Source organism: Mandrillus leucophaeus, unplaced genomic scaffold, assembly GCF_000951045.1.
Source record: "Mandrillus leucophaeus isolate KB7577 unplaced genomic scaffold, Mleu.le_1.0 Scaffold38, whole genome shotgun sequence".
Lineage (NCBI taxonomy): Eukaryota > Metazoa > Chordata > Mammalia > Primates > Cercopithecidae > Mandrillus > Mandrillus leucophaeus.
In genome coordinates, this window is record NW_012104031.1 from 5,690,096 (window position 1) to 5,714,035 (window position 23,940).

General features: G+C 53.0%; 1 protein-coding gene across 2 annotated transcripts; it reads right to left on the bottom strand.

Annotated features, from left to right (window-relative positions):
* On the bottom strand, positions 1 to 23,940 carry LOC105547128 (chromosome unknown open reading frame, human C1orf106). Of its 2 annotated transcripts, none has more exons than XM_011990577.1 (10): positions 23,750 to 23,940; positions 17,043 to 17,191; positions 15,942 to 16,066; positions 15,323 to 15,439; positions 14,381 to 14,603; positions 7,704 to 7,757; positions 6,659 to 6,869; positions 6,205 to 6,378; positions 3,596 to 4,280; positions 1 to 2,198 (listed from the first exon to the last, which is right to left on the bottom strand). In XM_011990577.1, the coding sequence occupies exons 1-10, from the start codon at positions 23,938 to 23,940 to the stop codon at positions 2,106 to 2,108; spliced, it is 2,022 nt and encodes a 673-aa protein (XP_011845967.1). In that variant the 3' UTR covers positions 1 to 2,105. The 2 variants fall into 2 exon arrangements, with proteins under 2 accessions (XP_011845967.1, XP_011845968.1); XM_011990578.1 differs by lacking the exon at positions 23,750 to 23,940 and adding an exon at positions 20,383 to 20,646.

A 23,940-nucleotide genomic window follows, 5' to 3' on the forward strand; every position in this document is an offset into this window, starting at 1 on the left:
TCAGCCAATCACAAAAAACAGACTTTATTGAAGTATTTAGTACTAAACCCCACACAATTCCAGCTCTGTAGCTGAGGACACAGCCACTTGGCAATGGCACCAGGTGTTATACAGGACCAATAAGTTAATGTAAAGGACGCTTAGGTGTGGAAGGCCAGTGCTTAGCTATCTCCTGGTTCAGACCAAGGCGCTCTGGGCTCCAGTTAGGACACTGAGAGACCAGGGAAACCAACATGCCCTGGGGAAAGGGGCTTAGAGACAAACCAGAAAAGTACAGCATCCAAGCAGGGTATTCACACATGAGGGGCAGAGTAGGCCCAAAAGGTGGGGGTTGCTGATGCAGTAAGAGCACAGTGAGAGAAATGCCAGGTGCATCCCTTCAGCCTCTTGCGTCCTCCCACAGGTTCCTTTGATGGGCCATCCTGGGTCTTCCCTTGGCACCCTTGTGCAATCAGCTACACCGTTTTCTTTCCAGTAGGAAGAACTGTGCCTCTTTTAGGTCAGACACCAGAGGTTGAACCTTCCGCTATACTCACAGTCTGTTCCAGTCCAGGTAACATAGGAGCAGAGTTCTGCACAGGTAAAGTCAGAACTTAGCTCTCCCTACCTCTCCTAGCCTCAACTCAGTTGCTTTCTCATTGAAGCAGGTCCCCTGACCTGGAAGCAAAGAAGGCCCTAGGATGAGAACCCAGGGATGGCTAGGTGGTCTTAGCACATGCAGCTTCCACCCAGCCACTGCAGCTGGGACAAATAATGAATGCCCTCAAAGAAAATTCAGCATCTCATCAGTCCTTGGGAGTAAGTATGTCCATGTTGGTATAAATAAGCACCTTCTCAGAGCAGAAGCATAGCTGGTGGGGGCAGTAAGAACTGTGACTCCCTCCCCCAACCAGAACATGCCACAAAAGTGGTGCCTTTCCAAAACCACTTGTAAAGTATTGGTTTTTGAGACTACGATGAAAAAATGTTAGAAGGGCCGGGTGCGGTGGCTCATGTCCGTAATCTCAGCACTTTGAGAGGCCAAGGCGGGCAGATCACTTGAGATCAGGAGTTTGAGACCAGCCTGACCAACATGATGAAACCCCATCTCTACTAAAAATACAAAAATTAGCCAGGCATGGTGGCGCTTGCCTGTAATCCCAGCTACTCAGAAGGCTGAGGCAGGAGACTCGCTTGAACCCAGGAGACGGGGGTTGTAGTGAGCCGAAATCTTGCCACTGCATTTCAGTCTGGGTGACAGAGTGAGACTTCATCTCAAAAACAAACAAACAAAATGTTAGAAGGAGCAATGGGGCTGCAAACCCTTGAGATGCCCAGAGGTGGTTGTCAAAAGGTGACCACTAAGCACCAGCATGGACCAGTTCCCCGCCGGACTCCCTGAGGCTACAAACCATGATGCCACTGACTCAAAGCTCAGAGGTCTAGGAGCCCACAGGGCATGGACAGGGTATAGTGACTGGGTCCCTAAAGAGGATTTATGGGGTCAGGAAAATAGGAAAGTCTAGCAAGACAATACACCACCAGGATATACTGACCTTTGACCTACCACTTGGTGTGTGCATCACAGAGCACATTAGAAAAGGGGAAAGGATTCTCCCCCATCCCAGGCTGGGGTACTCAGAGACCTGGGAAATGGGGGAGAACCATGTGCATGACTCTCATGTACCATGTATGTACCATGTCCAGCCTCCAGCAATAGTGGGACAGGAGGGCCAGGGGCAGTTCCCCAGGGAAGTTCTTAGAACCAGAGCACAGAGCATTGGAGAACTCCCTAGGTGGCCCACTCTGCTTCACTCATCCCCTGCCACTTGTCTTGCATAAGGAGATAGAGGCTGTCAGTCAGACAGGCAAGGCCTTAAGTCCAGTAGGCTAAACTCTGGGGGATAAAGCATCATCATATCACAGGGGTTTTGAGGACAATCCACATATATAAATCCTTAGGTCAGGGCTTCTGAAAAAAGTCGTGTAAAAAAAAAACATAAAAGGTCTCAGCTCCAGGTCATCGGCCTGCGATGGGGATGGGGGAGCTGAAAGAGGCACTCAGGGGTGGGGGGTCTCAGCCCAGCCCCTCTATGAAACAGTCTTTTCCAGCATGGGGCGCAGAGTTACACCTGGCTGATGATCTCTCCTTTCTCAGGTACAAAGACTTGCACAGGGGCCCCGTCAGGCGATCTCCGCAGCACACACACTGTGGGCACCTGCCAGGGTCAGGAAGAAAGGAGAGGTGGGTAAATGAACCAGACCGAAAAGCGGGGACTGCAGGCGCAGTTACACCATCCTTATCCCTTAGGGACACTGACCAGCAGAAGCAGCAGCAGCAGCAGGCCCTGGCACTCAGCCCTTTCCTCCCAGGAGGCTCTCTGTCCTTCAGGGACCCCCTTTACACATTTTCCTCCAGTCCTTTGGGGTGTGACAGGCGCCCTGACCTCCTCCTCCCCTACTTTTCCTGGGCTCACTTCTCATCACCCTCCCTGTCTGGCAGGTTGGGATGGGTTGGGTCTATCCAGCCAAGGACAGGCCCAAGCGCGCAGGAAGGGAAAAGCACGTCAGCTGGAGGGCGCGGCCTGGGACTGGGGCCAGGGTGCTGCCAGGCCCAGGATGCCAGCTGCAGTCCAAAGAACCGTGGGTGGGGGAGGAACACGCAGCTGGGCCTGCTGGGAACCTGGGGTCTCAAAGAAGCAGCTTGTTGGTAACTTCTGGAGCACATCCCCTGCAGAGCCCTCCGTACCAGGGAGAAAGAATAAAGAAAGGATTCCTGTGTGTGGCTCCCCACTTCGAGAATGAAGAAATAGGGGCCAAGAAAACCAAGGTTGCCACCCTACCCAGTATCAGGGTGCTCTATCCTATATACTACCCTCCAGTCTGCTCCCTGGCCTCTGCGGCCCCAGATGATAATATCACATATCTAGTGCTTACCATGCATTGCTGTAATCATTCAGCCTCTTGGCAGCCCTATGAGACAGGTACTCTACTACTACCATTTCACAGGGGAGGAGACACTAGGTCCAAAGGGGTTAAGTCATTTGCCCAGTCATACAGCTCGTAAGTGGCAGAACTGGGATTTGAACCTGGTTGTCTAGCTTGAGGGTCGGTGCTCTTAACTCTGATGCCACCCTTCTTCTCGGCTTGGTGGGGAGGAGGAGTGTCAGGGAGGATGCTGATGCCCAGAAAATCACAGGTTCTGGCTTCTGCAACACACTTCCTACTCTCCCTTTGTCCTATACCTTCAAATGGAAGTTTGAGGGGCTGGTTTGGACTGGACCTTTGATTATGAAGAGGCTTATCTGCTTTGTGGATCATCATTTAGGGAGGGAAAAAGTCTCAGCTGTCTTCGGGGATCATCTCCACCAGTGTATATGCTTCTGAGCTAGACATGGCAGGCAACATTAGGAGGTGCCCCAGGGAAGCCAAGAGTGCCTTCCAAAGCCAAGAGGAAATGTTTTTTTGGCCTGTTCTTCCTAGCTGGGGTTTGATTACCCGGCCACTAGGTTGCTGCTTTGATGCCTCTCTACCCTTGGACATGCTAGAATTATAGCCCCTCCCCAGCAAGACAGCCCTTCTGCCTGGCCCCGGGGTCCCTCCAGAGCAGCCGTACCTGTGCCCGGGGTCCCAGGGCTCGCCCGAAGCCCTCTCTTCCGAGGGGCAGGCTCCTGACCCGGAAAGCTCCTTGGCGGTCCAGTGAGTGGGGGCGGGTGCTCCGGAGGCGTGCACGCTCGTGCCACCACTTGAGCTCCTCGGACACGGCGGCCTTACTGAGCCCCCGGCCTGCCGGGCTGTCCTTCAGGGAGGGCGTCCGCACAATGCGGCTGCGGGAGGGCACCAGCCGCTGGTAGCGCAGGGGAGTGCCCTCCTCCTCGTAGGCGCGGCCCGGGGCTGGGCGGCACAGCTCCCACTCGCCAGGCGGCAGGGGGCTCTCAGCCACCACCACGTACCGCCCCGCCGGGAAATAGCCAGGTGGCAGCAGTAGCTTGGGGTGGTGGGCGACCAGCTCTCTGCTGCCGGCTGGGCCCCAGGCCCCGCGGTGACGATGGGTCTTGGGAGGGGAGAGAGGCTGCAGAAAGGAGATGTCGGGGCTGCTGCTGCCGGGTGAGGTGGGGTGGGAGATGCTGGAGATGTCAGAGCCACTGTCTTCTGAGCAGGAGTGGCAGGAGGCGTGGGGCAGCGGGGGCTTGGTCGCGGGAAAGCAGGACTCTGGCACTGTCACCGTGTAGTGAGTGGGGCGGCGGCGGGGAAAGGCGCTGCGACCTCGGCCCTCAGGACCCGCCCGGAAGGAATCCACCCTGAAGAGGGAAAGAGAGGCATTCTGAGTGTGGGGGTCAGAAACTCTACGCTGGGGTTGGGATAGGAGGTGGGGTTAAAACAGGTGAGTCCTGCTCTACGTCAAGACCCAAGCATGGCCCTCCTGCAAGGGTCTTAGGTCAAACCTCCCAAAGCAAACCAACAAACCCTCTGCTGGGCTGTGTGGGTGCAACGCATTCCCTCACTGTGTGCAGATGTGTACCTGCTGCATTCACAAGCTTGTGATTCATGTAAAGTGTGCTACATCAAGTAGCACATTAAGTACTCTTTTAAAAGTACTACATTAAGTACTTTCAGCTGAGGTACACCGTGCCCAGTGGCAGATCATCCACAGCATCTATTCGGTAGGCACTGCCAGGTACCTGACTTGAACGCGTAAAAGCTGTCATGTGGTACCCAGAGCAGTTACATGCAGCCCAGGACCGGCAGGGGCTGAAATCCAGCCTTCGCTTCACTCTGCTAATGCACCCAGGTTTGGGGCTCTGTCCCCCTTTTTCCTAATTTGCACAAAGGCATGGTTTGTAAAATGGCCCTGGTAGCACGTAAAATATAAAATCTATTGCTGCGTGGTGGCGGATGCCTGTAATCCTAGCTACTCAGGAAGTTGAGGCAGGAGAATCACTTGAACCCAAGAGGCGGAGGTTGCAGTGAGCCAAGATTGCGCCACTGTACTCCAGCCTGGATGAAGGAGCAAGACTCCACCTCAAAAAAAAAAAAATTAAAAACTAAATAAAATCCATTGCTTTACTTGAGAGCAGTTGTCCCAAGCTGCCCCCAGTTCAGTGCTGCCTGACCAGCAAATTTAAGCTGACGGAGAATTCAGCAATGCTTTCATGGTGCCCCAGTCCCCCCATGGTATGGCCAATACTGCCTGTCAACACTTAACCATTTAAACTATTACCAAGTAGCAGATGACTTAGAAAGTAACATACAATCAATTCTCATTATTTGCAGATTCAGTATTTGTAATTTTCCTAGTTGCTAAACTTTATTTTTAATCCCCAAAGCAATATACACAGTGCTTTCATGGTCATTCTTGGACACTGCAGAAGAGTGACAAATTTGAGTCTCTTTAAGTTTCAGTTGAGGTTAAACGAGGCCATGTTCTGCCCTCATGTTTCAGTTCTCATGCTGTAAGCACACAGTGTCCTTTTTGTGGCATATTTATGTAGTGTGTGTGTTTTTGCTTTGATCGGTGATTCTGCTGTTTAAAATGGCCCCAGATACAGTGCTGAAGTGCTATCTACTGTTCCTCCCTAAGGCATACTGGGAAAAGGCTATGGTGTGCCTTATGGAGAAACTATGTGTGCTAGGTAAGGTTCATCCGGGTATGAGTTAGAGTGCTGTTGGCCATGAGTTAATGGATCAACAACCCATATTAAGTAAGGTGTCCTTAAGCAGAAACTCACATAACACAAGGTTATATATTAATCAGTTGATGCAAAATGTGACCAAAGGCTCACAGGAACCTAACCCTATATTTCCCCAGGGGAAATACAGTATTTGCTAATTCAGGATTTGCGTCAATTTTTCTTTATAGAACATAACTACCACAAATAATGAGAATCAACTGTGCGTCAACTGAAAAAGTGAATTGCCTATTGTCAGTGACCAATAATTACTAGCACGAGGAAACATGGCAAGGGTAGAAAATTTGAATCAAGTTATGCAGAAAGACAAAACTAGAGTCTTTGGAAGAAAACAACTTGCTTCATGGATGGCCTTTGGCTTTGCGGGTGGCAGTGTAGTCTCTGTCAAGAGAAGCCCCAAGAAGAGATCCTAAGAGAAGCCAAGGCACTAGCCATGTGTCATCCAGGGTTGTCCCACCTGTGTCCTGGGAGCTCCCACCCTCCAACTATAAGCTCTGAGTGGGTCCCCCATCTCTCTGGGGAAGCTGTCTCTTACCTCAGAGACTGCAACTGGCCCCTCCTCCCCTGCATCTCGGGGGTGGCTGGGGCACTGGTGCGGCCCTGCCACTGGCCAGGAACACCACGGATGGGAACCATGTGGTAGGAGGCAGGCTCCAGAAGCCACAGGCTAGAGGCACTGGGCCCATCCTGTGGCGTGGTGGCTGGGCTGCTGCAGAAGGATTAGAGACAGGTCAGTGGCAGGAATGCCTCCATTCAGGAGCTCAAGAGGTGCAGAAGAATGGGGATGCAGTGGAAGGGGCTCCCAAAGTTAGTGGGGCAAACTGCCAGCACCCTTGGGGAACTACCAAGGCTCATGCTTCCATCCCACTGCTGCAGGAGCTCTCTCCTCCACCTTTCCACTCTTCCATCCACCCAGCCTATGGCCGTCCCCAGCACAGCTCCCACCAACTCCCAGCCCTCCCCTTCTCCCTTCCCTCCCCGATCCTGACCTGGATTCGCTCCAGGGCTCAGAAGATTTCCTGGGCTTCTCATAGGGGTGGTCCAGGCTGGTCTCCTTCCAGGGGCTGTTCTGGACTGGAGCCCGTTCCGGGCCCCCAGGCTCAGGTTCTGTTGGCTGCAGACCCTCAAGGGTTTGGGGTGGGAGAGGCCGAGAAGGTGGGGCTGGGGACTCTGGAGGAGGTTTTGGCACTTGGGATTCCTCTGCAGGAGTAAAAGTAACCTGGTAAGGCCAGAGGCTGGGGGAACCGGCCCAACAAGAACCTCCACAAACCATAGCCCATGCCTCCCTCTCCCTCCCATGCTGGCTTGTGCGGCTGCTCCAGGCCATGGCTCCAGCCCTAGATGCTCAAACATGTTTTCTTCTTTGGGACTTACTCCTTCCCACACAGCACTATTTTATGTCTTCCTGCTTCAAGAAGACTCCTGGGTTGTCTCTCTCGGGCTTACAGTGCTCCACTTTCTAACCTTTGTTCCTGGTACCATGTCTGCAGTTATCTTCTGTTTACCTATTTTTCTTGTTCCTGCCATGCCCATATGGCCTATTTCCTTATTGGCTTGGGCACTCCCCTGGGCAGGACTGTAACAGCTTCTCGATCCACCTTGACCCTGGCATCCTCATGGTTTGTACACAGGGTTCTTAATCTATAGACTTGTGTTTCCTCCCCCAGTGCTCCCTTCCTTTCAAAACTGGCAATGATTGTGGGCAGATTGCTCTTTGGCTCTGACTGGTGCATCTTGAAATCAAATCCCAGGGTGAAGGAGGGACATCGGGGGTTGATCAGTTCTCTTGGAGTTCACCTTTCCTTTCCCTGTAAAAATAATGAGCTTCCAGAATGGGAGATCAGCACATTCCCCATCTTCAACTGAGCATGTGCAAGGGCACATGGAAATCGACATGAGGTCCAAGCGGAAATCCTAAGCCTGGCACCCTAGCCTTCACGCCCACTTAAATTCCATACCAGAAAACTACCCAAACCCCATGGTCTTGCAGTAGGAGTCCAGCCTTGACAATAGGCCCCCAAACGTCCTTCTCACCTTCCTCCAGGAGGAGCCCATCTGACAGGGAGCTGTCATCAGAGGCACTGAGCTCTGGGAAAGACAAAGGGGAGAGAAGAGAAGGAAGTGAAGAAATGAACAAACAGATATGAGTAACCAGCAGTGCTGAGCAGCTCAGGCCTGATCACTCCCCCAGGACAGCATCCGTTATGAGGAAATACCCACTGTATGCTAAATACACATTGGGAGTGAATTTTTTTTTTTTTTTTTCCTGAGACAGGGTCTTACCCTGTTGACCAGGCTGGAGTACAGTAGTGTGATCATGGCTCACTGCAGCCTTGACCTCCCAAGCTCAAGAGATCCTCCTACCTCAGCCTCACAAGTAGCTGAGAACACAGGGGCATGCCAGCACATCCAGCTAAATTATTTTATTTTTTGTAGAGAAGAGGTATTGCTGTCTTGCCCAGGCTGGTCTTGAACTCCTAGGCTCAAGTGATCATCCTGCCTTGGCCTCCCAAAGTGCTGGGATTATAGGCGTGAGCCACTGCACCTGGCCTGGCTGTAAACTTATTACACGGAAGTAGAAAAAAATAGAAGGCAGAGGCTAGGAGACAAGAAATGTGATTTTAATCCTGACTCTGATATTAGCTCTGCAACTTTGAATAAACGATTTCAATGCTCTAGACCTCAGTTTCCCCACCTGTCAAAAAAAAGAAAAAAGATGTCCTCTGGCAGGGCTTCTTGGCAGTGGAAAGGAAAGACAAAGAGTCATTTTAGAAGCCCTTGGGATAAAAAGAATTTCATGGCCAGGCGTGGTGGTTCATGCCTGTAATCCCAGCATTTTAGGCGGCCAAGGCAGTGGATGGCTTAAGCCCAGGAGTTCAAGACCCGCCTGGGCAAGATGGTGAAATCTGGTCTCTACAAGAAATATGAGAATTAGCTAGGCATGATGGTGAGTGCCTGTAGTCCCAGCTACTCAGGAAGGTGAGATGGGAAGATCACTTGAGGCTGGGAGGTTGAAGTTGCAGTGAGCCGTGATCACACCACCACACTCCAGCCTGGGAAACAGAGTGAGACCCTGTCTCAAATTTAAAAAAGGGAATTTCACTCTAATTTGTGTATAATCATCTCACATCACAAATACAATTCAAAGATCCCAATGTGAGACCTGCTGCGTTACTAACAACAAGAGCAACGCAAGATAGGAATTTGAATTTAAGATAAGGTCTGGCCAGCTGGCCCCATGGAAGGTTCTTCAGTTGGTGATCTGGCAAGTCACCTGAAGGTAATGTAGTGTGACTTTTCTGCATGGTATAGCAGCACTTGTTACCTAGGAAATCAGAGGGAACTCATTTTTGCTATTGCCCTTGAACAAACTTAAGCCTTCAGATTTTTTTTTTTTTTTTTTTTTTTTGAGACGGAGTCTTGTTCTGTCACCTAGGCTGGAGTGCAGTGGCGTGATCTTGACTCACTGCAACCTCTGCCTCCCAGGATCAGGCGATTCTCCTGCCTCAGCCTCCCGAGTAGCTGGGATTATAGGCACCCACCACTATGGCTGGCTAATTTTTGTATTTTTAGTAGAGACAGGGTTTTACCAGGTTGGCCAGGCTGGTCTTGAACTCCTGACCTCAGGTGATCCACCCGCCTCAACCTCCCAAAGTGCTGGGATTACAGGCGTGAGCTACCACACCCGGTCAAGTCTTCAGATCTTAAGAATAAGCCTAAAGTGACCTGGATGGAACTAATGAAACTTTTGCAACTGTGTTTGAGAATGAAGATGAGGAAAAAGTAATAATTGCTAATGTTTCTACTGTGCCAATACATTTCTAAATACAGCACTTTATATATATTAATTCAGGTAATTCTCATAACAACCACGTAAGGTAGATGTTATCATCTGCAAGTGACAGTTGAGGAAACCACGTCTCAGAGGAGTTGAGTAACGTGGTTTAGGTTGTACATTCAACAAAGCTGGTTGAGTCAGAATTCACACCCAGACAGTCTGACTGGAGTCTGCTCTTAACCACAACCCTTTATGGGCTCTCCCCTATGAGCTTGCATCTCAAATGCATGAGCATTACACAGGAAGTTTAAAGAAAAGTAAAAAGTTCCAACCATCTTGAAATCCCTTACAACAGGGGTTAGCAAACTATGGCCCAGGGGCCAAATCCAGTTCAATGGCTGCTTTTATAAATAAAGGTTTGTTGGAACACTGCTATGAATTTGTTTATGTAATGTCTGGCTGTTTTAGCACTGAAGTAGCAGAGTTGAACAATTGTGATAAAGACCAAACAGCCCACAAAGCCTAAAATATGTGCTATCTGGTTCTTTGTGGAAAAGTTTGTTAACCTTTGCTCCACAACTTTTTTTTTTCTTTGAAGATGGGGTGTTACGATGTTGTCTAGGCTGGAATGCAGTGGCCCAATCACAGCTCATTGCAACCTTGACCTCCTGAGCTCAATCAGTCTCCCACCTCAGACTCCTGAGTAGCTGGGACTACACGTGTCCACAATCATGCCTATCCAATTTTTAAATTTTAATTATCTGTAGAGACAGGGTCTCCCTATATGGTCCAGGCAGGTCTCACACTCTTGGGCTCAAGAGATCCTCCTGCTTGGCCTCCCGAAGTGCTGAGATTACAGGCTTGAGCCACCATGACCAGCCTGCTCCACAATTTAATGAAAAAAATCTTTATCCAGAGCAGGTGTTAGATTTGCAGGACACACGGTGCCAGAAGCTGGGCCTGACTCCTGAGTAGACAGCCAGCCCATGCTTTGCTTGGCTCACAAGTAGCCTTTGCTTTAGGGTTCAATTAAAGAGACACCCTCCTACTGAATTCTGGTCTCTTGCCTTTGATCTTTTATAAAAACCTTAGGAATAAAGGTTTTTATTGGGCCAGGCACACTTGTAATCCCAGCTACTCCAGAGGCTGAGGCAGGAGGATTGCTTAAGACCAGGAGTTTGAGACCAGCCTGGGCAATAAAGCAAGATCCCATCTCTAAAATAGTTTTTGTTTTGTTTTGTTTTAATTTGCTGGGTGTGGTGGCACATGACTGTAGTCCCAGTTCCTAGAGGCTGAAGGAGGAGGATCACTTGAGCCCAGGAGTTCAAGGCTGCAGTGAAGTATGATCACACCACTGCACTCCAGCCTGAACAACAGAACAAGACCCTATCTCTCAAACGATTTTAAAAAAAGATTCAGGTTTCTGAGAGCTGCTCACTATCTCACCCACTGTCCCAACCTCTGCCCCGCAGCAGCATCACAGGACACCCCAGGCGGAGGGGTAGCAGTGGAGATCATACTCACAAATGCTGAGCCTCCTCCAAGGCTGTGCTGTCCAACACAGTTGCCACTAGCCGCATGTGGCTATTTTCATTAAAACTAAATAAAGTCAGTTCCTCAGTCACACTAGGCAGAGTTCAAATGCTCCGTAGCCACATGCAGCGAATGGCTACTGTATTGGACAGCACAGATACGGAACACTTCCATCATCTCAGAAATGCTATGAGAAGCCAGGTGCAGTGGCTCACACCTATAATCCCACCACTTGGGAGGCCGAGGCGGGAGAATCCCTTGAGGTCAGGAGGTCGAGACTAGCTTGGACAATTTGGCGAAATCCCATCTCTACTAAAAATACAAAAATTAGCTGGGCGTGGTGGTGGCGCACATCTGCAGTCCCAGCTTCTCAGGAGGCTGAGGCAAGAGAATCTCTTGAACCCAGGAGGTAGAGCTTGCAGTGAGCTGAGATGGCTCCACCGCACTCCAGCCTGGGTGACAGAGCGAGACTCCGTCTCAAAAAAAAAAAAGAAAAAAAAAAAGAAATGCTATGAGGGTATTGCTAATGGCTGGTGTTGTTGATCAACAAATGCATCCAGAGCGCTTATTACACTGCACAGGTGGGTGCCAGGTGGCCCTCATGGGCTTCACCCTAGTAAATGAGCTCAACACCTGACTGCTCCCTGCCACTGCAGAGTATGGCTGATGACTCTCACTTAGCACAGTTACCTTCCCAACCTGAATTACCCTTATATGGAGCCCAAAAGGGCAGGGTGGTTTTTTGTTTGGGTTTTTGGTTTGTTTGCTTTTTTCACCCCCTTTTATTTTTTTTTTTGAGACAGAGTTTCGCTCTTGTCGCCCAGGCTGGAGTGCAATGGTGCAATCTCAGCTCACCGCAACCTCTGCCTCCTGGGTTCAAGTGATTCTCCGGCCTCAGCCTCCCGAGTAGCTGGGATTACAGGCATGCGCCACCATGCCTGGCTAATTTTGTATTATTAGTAGAGATGGGGTTTCTCCATGTTGGCCAGACTGGTCTCGAACTCCCGACCTCAAGTGATCCACCCACCTCGGCCTCCCAAAGTGCTGGGATTACAGGTGTGAGCCATTGTACCTGGCCTCCTTTTTTTTTTTTTTGAGACAAAGTCTCACTCTGTCGCCAGGCTGGAGTGCAGTGGCACAATCTCGGCTCACTGCAATCTCTACCTCCCAAGTTCAAGCGATTCTCCTGGCTCAGCCTCCTGAGTAGCTGGGACTACAGACATGCGCCACCATGCCTGGCTAATTTTTGTATTTTTAGTAGAGATGGGGTTTTACTATGTTGGCCAGGCTGGTCTTGAACTCCTAACCTCATGATCCGCCCACCTCGGCCTCCAAAAGTGTTGGGATTGCAGGCATGAGCCACCGTGCCCGGCCTTCCCTTTTTAATTCAAAACACCTCAGCTACTAATAATTCTGCTTTACTTCCTCCTTTCTAGAAGGGCGGATGGGCAGAGGAGCCACAAAACAGAAATTATTTGTCTAGAACTGATCCATTCTGTGCTCTCACGACAGGACTTTAGATCCCAGGGCCTGAAGTTGGCGAGTGGGGTCTTGATTCCTGATGCAGGAAAGTCAGCAGCTACACCAGCTGTCTCCTCTCCACAGCTCTGTCTTCACCTGTACTGAGTACTCCAAGTTTTCAGAATCTCATCCTCCTGCCTTCCACAGAGCCCCAGGCCAGTCCTGGCCTGCTCCTGACTCCCAACAAGAAGCATTATGGGTCACAATGGCAGCATCAGGGTGACACTCCCTTGCCACCCATCATGGGCAGAAGCTCCCAGCAATGGCAGCACCGGTGGGTAGGGGAGGCTGCTGAGCAGTGTGAGGTTGGAGCGGGGAGCAGGAGGCCCTGCAACCAACTGGCATATTTCACCACTCTGACCTCTGCCTGCAAGCACAGAGCAAGCTGGCCCTTAGGGGCTTCCATGCCCAAATCAGCAGCTACCTTTCAAGGCTGCTGGGATCCCTGCTGAGAGTGGAGTAAGGATGTAGAATTTGTCTTTCATTAGAGCCTCAGAGACTGGGAGTGTTGTTCTGCGGCCAAGCCAGAACCACTGGAACCAGACGGAGGTCTGGCCATTTTCCCTGGGTCAGCCCCACTGTCTTCTGACTTTACTGGGTTAACTGTCACATGGAGGCACCTCCTCTTTATCACCTACTCTTGGCTGCGGGAGGTGACCTGGGTGGTGTCTGGTCACGCACTTTCTACCCTAAATTAGAGGCCATGGATGGGAGCAGGGACTTCTGAGACCTGTGCTGAGATAACCCCCTGCCTGAGGCATGGGCCACGGCACAGGGACTAGCAAGGGCCTTCCAGCTTCCCCATGACTGCTCCCAGGCTGAGGAGTACTCTTGGCAAAAAGCCAACACGATATGCAGGGATGGGAGCCTGAGAATGTGAGTGAAGGCCGAGACCTCTGAATCCAATTCTATTGCAGGGCCACTGCCTCATTCCCTCCTGGTTCCCTCTGAGGCAGCCAGGGAGGTCTGGGCCCCATGTGAGAGACTGGGGGGCAGAGCTGAGTCATGGGCCTGCTGCGGTGGGGCTTGGAATGGAGAGCTGCAAGTCCTGACCTGATAGGCTGGTCCTGGGTCAGGACAAAGGAAAACAGTCACACTTAAGGGCTCAGAACCCCCTGTTGGAAGCTAACCTGGGCTGGACACACTGATGTGATGTGGCAGGCCCTGGGCATCAACAACTCACTAGGTGCCCCCACAGCCACCAGTCTCTGGGCCAAGGAGCTCAGAGATTGAACTACAGACACAAGGAGGGCAGAGAACAGACATGGAAGGATCCCACCCTTGACCAGGGTGGCTGTAGATACTTAAGGGGCTGTGGGGCATGGCACCAGTGCTGCTGGATTTCAACCTGAACATCTTCTAAGTAGCTGTGGACCCCTGAAACAATTCAGCGATCAGTAACACAAAGCAATGGTCAATCCCTTTGCTGCCTAACTCAGGCCAGGGGACTACACATCAACTCAGAGCCTTGGGCTCATGTGAGCCTCACACTACCCTGACGCAGAGGAGCCATCACCCTGTGGGCCTGGAGGGCAGCGGGACCGGCCTGGGCTACCCAGTTGAATGCAACTTGGATTCAGCTCAGGGTCAGCTGAGAAGTATCTCTGTGTAGGAAGTCTCTTGAAGGGAGTGCATTTTGAGGAGGGTACGGAAGGAGACAGTAGGGTGTTTTCCAAGTAGACGGAGGAGAGGACCTCACAGGATACGGAAGACTTGCTGGAATTGCAGAGAATCAGGATGGGGTGGAGTTGAACCCAAGAATCAGCTTTACCCAGCTGGAGTCAAACGCAAAGGCAGTGGCACGGGGCTGTGCGCCCACCATCCCTCAAAAGCTCGTTTAAGGAGCATGGCCCAAGGGCCCTCGGGGCTGCTGGCTCACCTCGGCCCAGGGGGAGGGCAGCAGCCGGAGGTGGTTCACTGTTGCGCCTCCGCTCGACCAGGCAGCGCTGGAGCTCCTGCAACTTCTTCTCCTCCTGCAGCATGGAGTGCTTCCGCTGCCGCCGAGCCTGCCTGCTGAGATTCTCCTCCAGGCACAGCCGACGGGCTGCCTCTGTGATCTGCAGCTGCAGGGCCAGCTGGCGCTCCAGGCTGCTTAGGGGGTCCTGAGAGAGGGGGCAGGAATGAGGCTAGAGAGAGGCAGGGAGATTGGGGGCCCAGAGGGTAGAGAGCGGCCCTGACACAGTGCTCTAGGTCCCAGTCCTAAGCCCTGAAGACAGAAGAGAGGCAGACAGCAGCACCAATGGACGGACATGGAGCAGAGAGGGTGGAGGGGTGGGAGGAGCTGAAAAGCAAACTTGTCAGCCTGAAAAGCTGGCAGGGGCACCCACCCACCAATCTGCCTGCTGAACCAGGCAGGGTGGGAACCCAAGTGGGACACTTTCCCTCCTGACCCCAAAGGGTGGGGCAGGCTGGTCCGTGGGAAACTGCTGCCATTGATGCCATGGGGAAAGGGCACCCAGGGCCTGACTGCCCCCACCTCCTCCTGAGAAAGGAGGACAGCCGTAGGGGCCAGAGTAACCTGTCTGAGCAGGCTATTGCCCGCTGGGTTAGTGGCTGGCGCTCTTAACTGATCTTCTGCCCACTGGGGCCAAACCCAGTGTCCTCCCTTGAGCTCCCAGCTTGCAGTTCCATGGTGGCGCCCCTTCTCCACGGCCATTTGGGCTACATATTCATGGTGCCCCTTGCCAACATGCAGCCAAGCACCCTCATTGGGTGTGAAGGGGTGGAAGGGAACCTGCCAGGGTACTAGGCTGAGGTGTGGCGTCTCAGTGATCAGCTTTGGGGGGTCGAGGGGTACTGGCAGCTTCCTGAGGTTCCTCACCTCTCTGTGCAAGGCCCAGTCATCCAGTTTGTAAGCTGCTCCGATCCTGCGGCGAACCTTGGGGGCCTTTTCCCCTGGTTTGAGGGGATACTCCGCTGGCAAGGTGCCCGTCAGCTCCTAGGGAGGAAGCAGAGTCAAGCCAGGCCCACTGCCCAGCCTTGGCCACTGGCCCCTGAAATGCAAGTACCTGCCTTCCACAGAGGCCCTGTTGGGACCACCTTCCACACTCCTCCCCACATCCCATCCTCCACGCTGTCTCTCCCGTCTTCAGACCCACTCTGCACCCCTCCCCTTTCCCTTCAGACCTCCTTCTGATCACTTCCTCCAGAGTACACCGACCCAGGTTACAGCACTCATATGCACTTATGTCTACGCAGTCCCTCTGCAGCCCCTGATGAGCTTTGTTCTCTGTGCCTGGGCCCCCGCCTGGGTCTGACTCTTCTCCATCCAGCGCAAGGTCAAACACTGCGTCATGGGGACTCTGGGCCCCAGCCCCCAGCCTGATGTCCAGAATTCCCTCAAGAATGGGGCTCCCTCTCCCCAGCTCCCGCATCCCCAAACATGGCTCCACAGCCCCTCAGATGAACGCCATGCTTGTGTGTGCTGGCTGGGGCCTCACCGCCTCCCGCAGGCAGAGTCTCCTCAGCTCCTCCAGGCAGGCCTCCAGCCTCGCCTCCAGGGCCCTCTGCTGCTTGTGCACTGCGTGCGCCAGCTCCTTCATTGGGGAGACTGGGCTGTCAGGGCCTGCAGGGGTGGGGGGCACATGCTCAGGGAGGCTGAAGGCGGAAGCCTTCTCCGTTACTTGTTGACCACCCCTAGGGGAGCACACATGCACACACACACACATCTCATGCCTGCCCACAAATTGCAGGCTGCCTGCTGTGGCCTGTGTCACAGCCGCAAAACACCACGTCTCTTGGCTGCACAAATGTTACAGCTCAGAAGGGAGGGTCGTCCTACCAGGTGACCTACAGTGGGGACAGTGCAAGGGAGGGAGTTCTGCCCATGCAGTCCTCCCCACACTCCTCCTCCCTTCTCCTTCCTCTTTTCCTTCTTCCTCTCTTTCTCTCTCTCCCTCTCCCCACTACCCCTCTCTCTTGCACACACACAAAAGTCTCTTATTTCTTGTCCTCTCAAAACTAGGCCAGACTAGGCCCACAGGTCTGGCCAAACAGAGAGGCAAGACCTTCACATTGGCCAGATGATATATATTTTTTTGAGATGGAGTCTTGCCCTGTCGCCCATGCTGGAGTGCAATGCTGTGATCTCGGCTCACTGCAACCTCCGCCTCCCGGGTTCAAGCGATTCTCCTGCCTCAGCCTCCCAAGTAGCTGGGACTATGTGGTAGCCAGGATGGTCTCGATCTCCTGACCTTGTGATCCACCCACCTTGGCCTCCCAAAGTGCTGGGATTACAGGCATGAGCCACTGTGCCTGGCTGAGATTTTTCAGCTTCTCAACTGGGGCTAAAGCTGAACACTGCAGATCCCTCTTCCAGATAGAACCAAAACTCCAAGCCAGTTTTCTCCAGGGAGGAAAACTCCACATGTCCCTGAGGCTCCAGCCCTTCCAGAACCTCCCCCTCCTCCCGGGAGAGGCCTCTCCCTCCCCTTCCTCTCAGCCCTTGGGAGTCTCAGCTGGGCCAGCCCTAGCGCCTGGGGACTCAGGACTCAGGAGTCAGGGCCGGGGACCAGGGCAGGGGGATTTCCCTGAACACTCACCAGACTGCAGGATGATGCCGCTGTCGGTGTCACTGACCTCATCCTTACTCTCCATGGTGGATTTCTGGAAGGAGAAGGCACAGAGCAGGGAGGGGGGATACCGTGACCAGCCTGGGCCAGGATGTGTAGGTAGCCTGGAGTTTCCCCAGCTTTAAAGAGAAAAGAGAACAATAACAAAAAAGCTAGATATGAACCATCTTGGTTACAAAAAGCTTAATAGATGCTTAAGAGCAGGGGAGTGGGAGGGCTGTGCTTCAGGAACCATCTAGGGTGGGAGATTCTGGCACTGGGGGTGCTGCCCGAGAGAAGGGGCTGTGGGCCTCACCAGCAAACCCTGTTCTCAGTGGACACTCAGGGGCCCAGCCTAGCTCCCCTCTGGGCCAAAGTCCTTTAGGCCTAAGGAGGTTGACAACTGTGGTAGCCACAAGAGCCACTCGACTGGGGAGAAAGGCAAGAAGGAAAAGAGCAGAGACAGGATAAAAAGGAAGGGTACAAAGAAATGGGATGGGATGACAAAGAAAGGAGGAAGGGGGCCCCGCATGGTGGCTCACACCTGTAATCCCAGCATTTCTGGAGACCAAAGCAGAAGGATTGCTTGAGGCCAGGAGTTCAAGACCAGCCTGGACAACTTAGACCCCATCTCTCCAAAAATGAAAATTAGCTGGGCATGGTGGTGTGCACCTGTAGTCCCAGCTACTCAGGAGACTGAGGCAGGAGGATTGCCTGAGCCTGGAGAAGTCAAGGCTGCAGTGAGCCGTGTTCACGCCTTTGCACTCCAGCCTGGACAACAGAGACCCTGTCTCCAAAAAATAAGAAAGGAAGGGGAAGACGTCTTTATGGGACACAGCTATCCTCAACCCAGGAACCCAGGAGGTGTGAGGCATGTCCTACTGCCCCAGTGGCTGAGGGCACTTCAAGAAGTGGGCAGGCACATGGCCAAGGCCCTAGTCTGGGGCCTCCAAAGCCCAGGACGCCTGCTCTCTGAATTGGTGCCCTGGACTCTGAATTTCACATCTGCAGACATGTGTGGCCACTGTATGCCACAGAGCTGTCCCAAAGCCCTCAAACAACTTTCAAGCCATCAATTGCTCCTAGGAGACCCTTGAAGGGGAATCAGCCTAGATTCCCTACACCCCACAACCCAGGGCTGTGTCTGTCAGGGTTGTCAAGACTTGACACGTGGGGGGCGAGCAGTGGCTAGAGCAGAAGCTGCGCAAGGACAGAAAGGAGAACACCTGCTCCTCTGCCTGCTTTGGGGTGGAGAACACTTGGGTGGTACAGGTGCCATCCCATTGTGTCGGCTCAGCTAGGGAGCAGTCACCCAGATAACACCTGTGCCCGCCCCCTCTCCCTCCTCACCAACCCACACCCCTGGTTGGGGTCCCAGCTGGCCACGGCCTGGCAGCTGCTGGCTGCAGCAGGGGTGGGAGGGGTAGGCGGAGCCCGTGCAGGCGGTCCGGTCTGGAAAGAGAGCCCAGCCACCTCCTCACTGAGTCAGCCCATTGAGCAAGAGTCCAAAAGTCCTTCCGAGTTTCTGTCTGGAGCCTATCCTGCCTCCTCAGAGCGCGGGGCCGCAGGGTGGGGGAGGTGAGCTCCACCCCTCCACAGGCAGCCAACAGGACAGAAAACTCAGCCGGAAAGCTGGTAACAAAGCGAGGCCAACAGGGAGAGGGGACTGCTGTCAACCAGGTCCCTGTGATACGTCTCCACCCATCAAAATGATAAGAGCAGGACGATCAAGAACTTTTATAGACCTACGTAAACAACACAGCAGCCACAGGCAGCAACAATCAAACACAAAGCCCTAAAAGCAGCATGTACCTTGCACTTTGGAATTTCAATTATTCAAGGAAGTCTAGAGAATGCATGAGAGAATTATTTTTTTTAAGTTTATGGGAGGCCTTTGCAAACAGGCCAAAGTTCTGAAAGACTGGCCATATATTCTGGGACCCCACCCAGCAGGGTACTTAGGATGACTATTAGCTCTGCACTGTCCATCTGTCCCAAACTCTATCCCTCGTAGAGATAAGAACAGGACAGAGGAGCAGGCAGCTCACCCCCACCCCTTCCCACTCGCCCTAGCCATCCTCCCACCTTCCCCAGAAGCTAAGGGCAGGATGCAGCCAGAGCTAGGAAGCAAGGTGGTCTCAGCTAGCACACTGAGTGTGTCTGCTTTGGACAAAGGAGGAAGTAATGTGGGAGGGGAAGCCATTAATTAGTCACGCTTGCTAATTAATTATTAACCACTAAGTAGTTGCCTTGGAAAGTTGGGCCAACTCAGGCCCTGCTTCTCAGGGGCTCTGAGACTGTTGCAGAGGAGTGGGGACTTACAGGGACAGAGGCGTACCTTAGCACGCCTCCTGTCTCCGCCAGCTGCCCCTTCTCCCAGCTGGGCCCAGCCTCTCACTGCCAGCGTCAAAGGGGAGGCACTGATCTTGCCGGTGGCCCCAGGCTGATGCTGGGTGCTCTCTGGGATGACTTGCCGCCCCAAGTAGAGCAAAGGCAATAGTGTCAGAAGCCCATAGCCCGGTTGTGGAATCAAGGCTTGGTTCTGCTGGGTCTGCGCTACCTTGGGAAAGTCACCAGGCCTCCCTGGGCTTCCTTTCCTCCTGTGCACAATAAAGACTGCACAGCATCTAAGGCCTTTCCAGGTCCCCGGTCTGAATCTCGACCTCTTGGTCAATGTCAGGCCAAGAAGGAAACCGCACAGCCATGTAGCAGACCCCCACATCTGCCTCTGCCGAGGCCGCCCTCCACAGCTGTAGGGAACCTGCCCCAGAGTCCGCAGGTGAGAGCGAGGGCACCACCCCCACCCAGGACGCTATGAGTCTTAAGTGTCTAAGGCATTGCTTTTAGGTAAAGGCAGTTCAGGTAACATCCCACCCCCTCCCCAACACAGGGATCCCTCCTGGGCCTCTTCAAGCCCCAGTACTGGGCCCTAAAAAGCAGCCACCCGGCTGAACAATGTCCCCAGAAAAAGGCAGAGGAGACCAGAAGGGGCCCAGAGGGAGGGAGGGAGGGAAACTCCAGAGCACCTTCCCTCAGGCTGGGCCATGGGGGATCCTCCTCTATCCCAAGTGTGTCCCCCAAAGCCAGGTCTTGGGCCGGCCTGTCCCAGCTCACCTCTGCTTGCCCTCCCTCTGGCGGAAACTAAGGCCTGGGCAACCACAGGAACAGGCTCCTGTCCAAGCCCACCAACACCCCTCTGTCATCCCTACACCCCAGACATAGGCTGGCGGGGGTGGGGGTTGGAGGGCTGATGGCCACTGCTTGGGCTCCTGCACTCCCAGGCCAGCCTGCTGTCAGTCCCAAAGACCCATTCCACCTACCCCGCCCTCACCTGCTTCTGGGCTTTTGTCCAGGAGTTTGAGAAACAGCCCCTGCTTCCAGTCAGGGGGCGCAGGGCCCTTGCATGTCACCTCAGGGTCTCCCAAGCCACAGGCCTGTGCTCTCTCTCCAGCAGACGGGGCTGCTGGCCATCCGTCTCGGCTCACCTGCCTGCCTTGCCGTCCCTCCCAGGCTGCCGGGCCAGGGGAACCAGGTTACTTGTTATGACTTGAGTCAGAGGGGAGGAGCAGGTGAGCAAGTCCTTCCCTGAACTAATCCCGTGCAACTGGTGCCGGCAGGCAGCTCCTGGGCCTCTGCACTTCCGGGGGGCAGGAGGGTAGCAGGGAAAAAGGGGCTCCCATGGAGGAATCCCCGAAGAAGGCAACAACAAGGGTCGTGTCTTCATGGCCTCAAGAGACCCTAGTACAACGTTCTGAGCTGTGAGGTACCTGCGTGCTCTCCTGTCCTGACCCTGGCTCTCTCTGCCTTCCTTTGACCTCAGTTTCTCTTTCCAGAAATCAAGGCCTGTTAAACCCCCCAGAAGCAGGGTGAGATGTTCACTGTCCACTGAGAAAACAAGTAGGACATTTACAAACTGACAGGGATGGGTCATTGCTCTTCCCCATATACCGAAATGGAGATCAAGGCCTGGGTTTTATCTCTACTGGGTGAGGATTTTAAAACCTCAGGCAAGGCAGCTGGAATTCCAATATGTAGAAGTTCTAGAATCCTAGAGAGGGAGATCAGGCTGTTCTTTTTATCCCAGACATTTTCCCCCAGGGGTATCAAGGCCATCACTTCTCTGTTTATTATTACATCCATCCCCCAGCAACGCATGTTCATGGGGCACTGATAGGCACTGACCTGAGCCCAAGTCCTGTTCCCTACTCCACAGGAGGTCCACTGTGACCCTAGACCCTAAGCCCACTCTCCAAATGCAAGGAACCAGAGACCAAAATGGAACTTATTTCCTACAGAAAAATAAGCCTCAAGGTCTCCCTTGAGGAGAGACCTCCCGACCCCCAAGCAAATGGGAAACTGGAATCTAGCCTATTTCACAGAAGGAAGCAGAACTAAGGCTGACTGTTGCCTGTCCCTAGCAGGCTGCACCCCTCAAGTCTTCATCTTACCACCTCCCTTTCCCCCCACTCTCTGATCTTCCCACCATTCCCCCCACCCAGATTCCAGTGCCTCAGTATTTGTCTGGATTGCCTCCCCTCCCCCAGACCCTAAAGAGCCCTGTCCCCCATTCCCCACTCCCCACCCCCGAGTGCAGAGAAGACAGAGGAAGTTTGCTTTCACCAGGCATCTCCTGTGGAGCAGAACTCATGGGACTGGAGTCCGCCAGCATCCCCCACAGCTCCGGTACACACACCCAGCACACCTTCGCATTCCTGTACACACCCTTTTTCCAAACAATGCTAGCCCCAGAGTGCTGCAGGCTGACCACCTCATTTTCTGCCCAGGCTGAGGCTGAGGGGCCCTAACAGGGGACAGTTCCTCCTCCCCCTACCCCATGGGGAGCTTGTTCTCTGGGTCTCCCAAAGAGCCTGCAGTCCTGCCCTTCCCCAGTCCTCCATGACACACAGTCCCTCCCCATAGAGGCTTGGCACTTTCTTACAAAGTCAAACAGAGAGGGGTTAACTCTGGGCATAAGCGGCCCTTCCTCCACGTTGCCCACCCCCAGCTCCAGGTGGGGGTTGGTGGAAGTTTCTAGAATTGGCTCACAGTTCACATTTCTTAATGCATAGAATAAAATTAAGAAGATCACTAAAAAAGTCAATTGTATGAAATAAAGTTCTAAAAATAAAAAAACATAGCAATATATATGCTTCTTTATTAACATTAAGCAGGGTCTAGCAGTGGGTAATTTCATACAAGGGCTGAGTGTAAACAATATTTCAAGACAGCTGTGACTGCAATGTGATATGAAACTGTGAAATCTATTAATGGCAGTCACAGGTACTGCCAATGCTACCGTGATTTGTTGTCTTCACAACTAAAGGTGATGTTAAAATCTGTTAAAGATTGGTGAAAAACAGTATCTTTTTTTTCCTCACCTAGTTTACAAACCCTCTGAATTCTATCTACAGATGCCTAATGCCAATGAACCCAGTTAAGAATCCCTGCCCTCAGGTAATCCACCATCTCTGACTTCAGGGGAGGTTAGTACAGATGCTCAATCTGTTTGCATTGATCCTTTGGAATTCTCAAAAACGCTTTGCTCCCCCAAATTCACACTCAATATTTCCCAACCCTGCAGAATCTGAGGTTTGGAAGGGAGCTGGCAAACCAAACCTCTTGCCAAGAATCCCAGGGAGCCATCCTTGGAGCTCTCTGATAGCCATGTCATTCAATTCAAAATACTAATGGGGGAGGTGGGCACTCCAGAGGCCAGCTGGGAATCTGAAACAGCTCCCCACTCCAGCCAGGCTGGGGAGTCAGGGGACTGATGCCCTAGCCCCAAACCCTAGAGCACCATCCAGACCACCAGTTGGTGAGGAAGTGGTATTTCCTTGCAAAACATTATAGTAGTTGGAATCTGATCTTTGCAGACAAGAGCCCTTCCCCAGGGAAGGGAAACGACCTCTTTAGTGTTTTCATTTCCTAAGGAAAAGTCCCGAATCAGAAAACTCTTCCCCAGCGCTGTAGCCACCCACTCTCCATTTTTTTAAAAAAAGTTCCTTCTTCTAGCGTCATCTGATAACACCAGATTGGAAGTTCTTTAAAGCAAGGGCCTGATCCTACCATCTTCACATCCCCAACAGCCCCCAGCAAAGCAGTCTCAGGCACTGCTAAAAATCTTACTTCATGAATTAAGGAATCAATGGCCAGCGCTAGAGCCAACAGTGAAAAAAGGAAGAAGTGAAATAGCCCGGGACCCTCCAGGCAGGAGGGGTGGGAGATGGTTCCTTCACTGTTTTCTTACTTGCATCTGCTCCCTGCTCACTAGGAAAGGTGTTCGCCTCCACTAAGCAAAGGTGGAGTGGGGAACTCCAAGCCAGCCTGGAATGCGCCCTGAAATGAGACCTCTAGGCTTTCTCTAAAAAGCCCCTTTGTCCTGTCCACTCTGCTCCCCTCCCCCACCGCGCCCTCCACATCCAGGCTGGCCCGAGACTTTGCTCCTTTTGTTTGGCTGCTTTCTGGCTTCCCGGAACCTGGCCAGGAAGATCCACAGGCACGAAGAAGGTCGACGGAGAAAGGTTGAGGGGCTGGGAGTGTGCATTTTTGGTAGGAACTCAGAATTCCTGCCCCCTTGATACATAACCCCATTCCCTGTAGGCACCCTCCCTCCGCTAAGGCTGAAGACCATGGGTTCAGGGGCCCGATCCCCCGCCCCAGTTCACCCGCGCTGGGTGCCCCGAAGTTTTCCCGCTTACCTGTCCCATGGAGCTCTGGCGCCGCCCGCCTGCCCCTGCGCCCTCCGCTCCAGCCTCGCAGCTTCAGGACCTGTTTGTCCAGGCCATCTTCCCTCCCCGCGGCCTGCCTTCCCCGGAGGTATTTCATTTAACTTCGGCATTTGCAGCATCCCAAATGTTAAAGATCCCAAGACATCTGTCCCCTGGGGCAT

Coding starts and splice junctions, on each gene's coding strand:
- LOC105547128 (XM_011990577.1), bottom strand. CDS start 23,940: ATGCCCCAGGGGACAGATGTCTTGGGATCTTTAACATTTGGGATGCTG. Junction 17,192..23,749: donor GCCAGAGCTCCATGGGACAG/GTAAGCGGGAAA, acceptor TTCTCTTTAAAG/CTGGGGAAACTCCAGGCTAC. Junction 7,758..14,380: donor TGCCCTCCCCCTGGGCCGAG/GTGAGCCAGCAG, acceptor TGTCTTTCCCAG/AGCTCAGTGCCTCTGATGAC.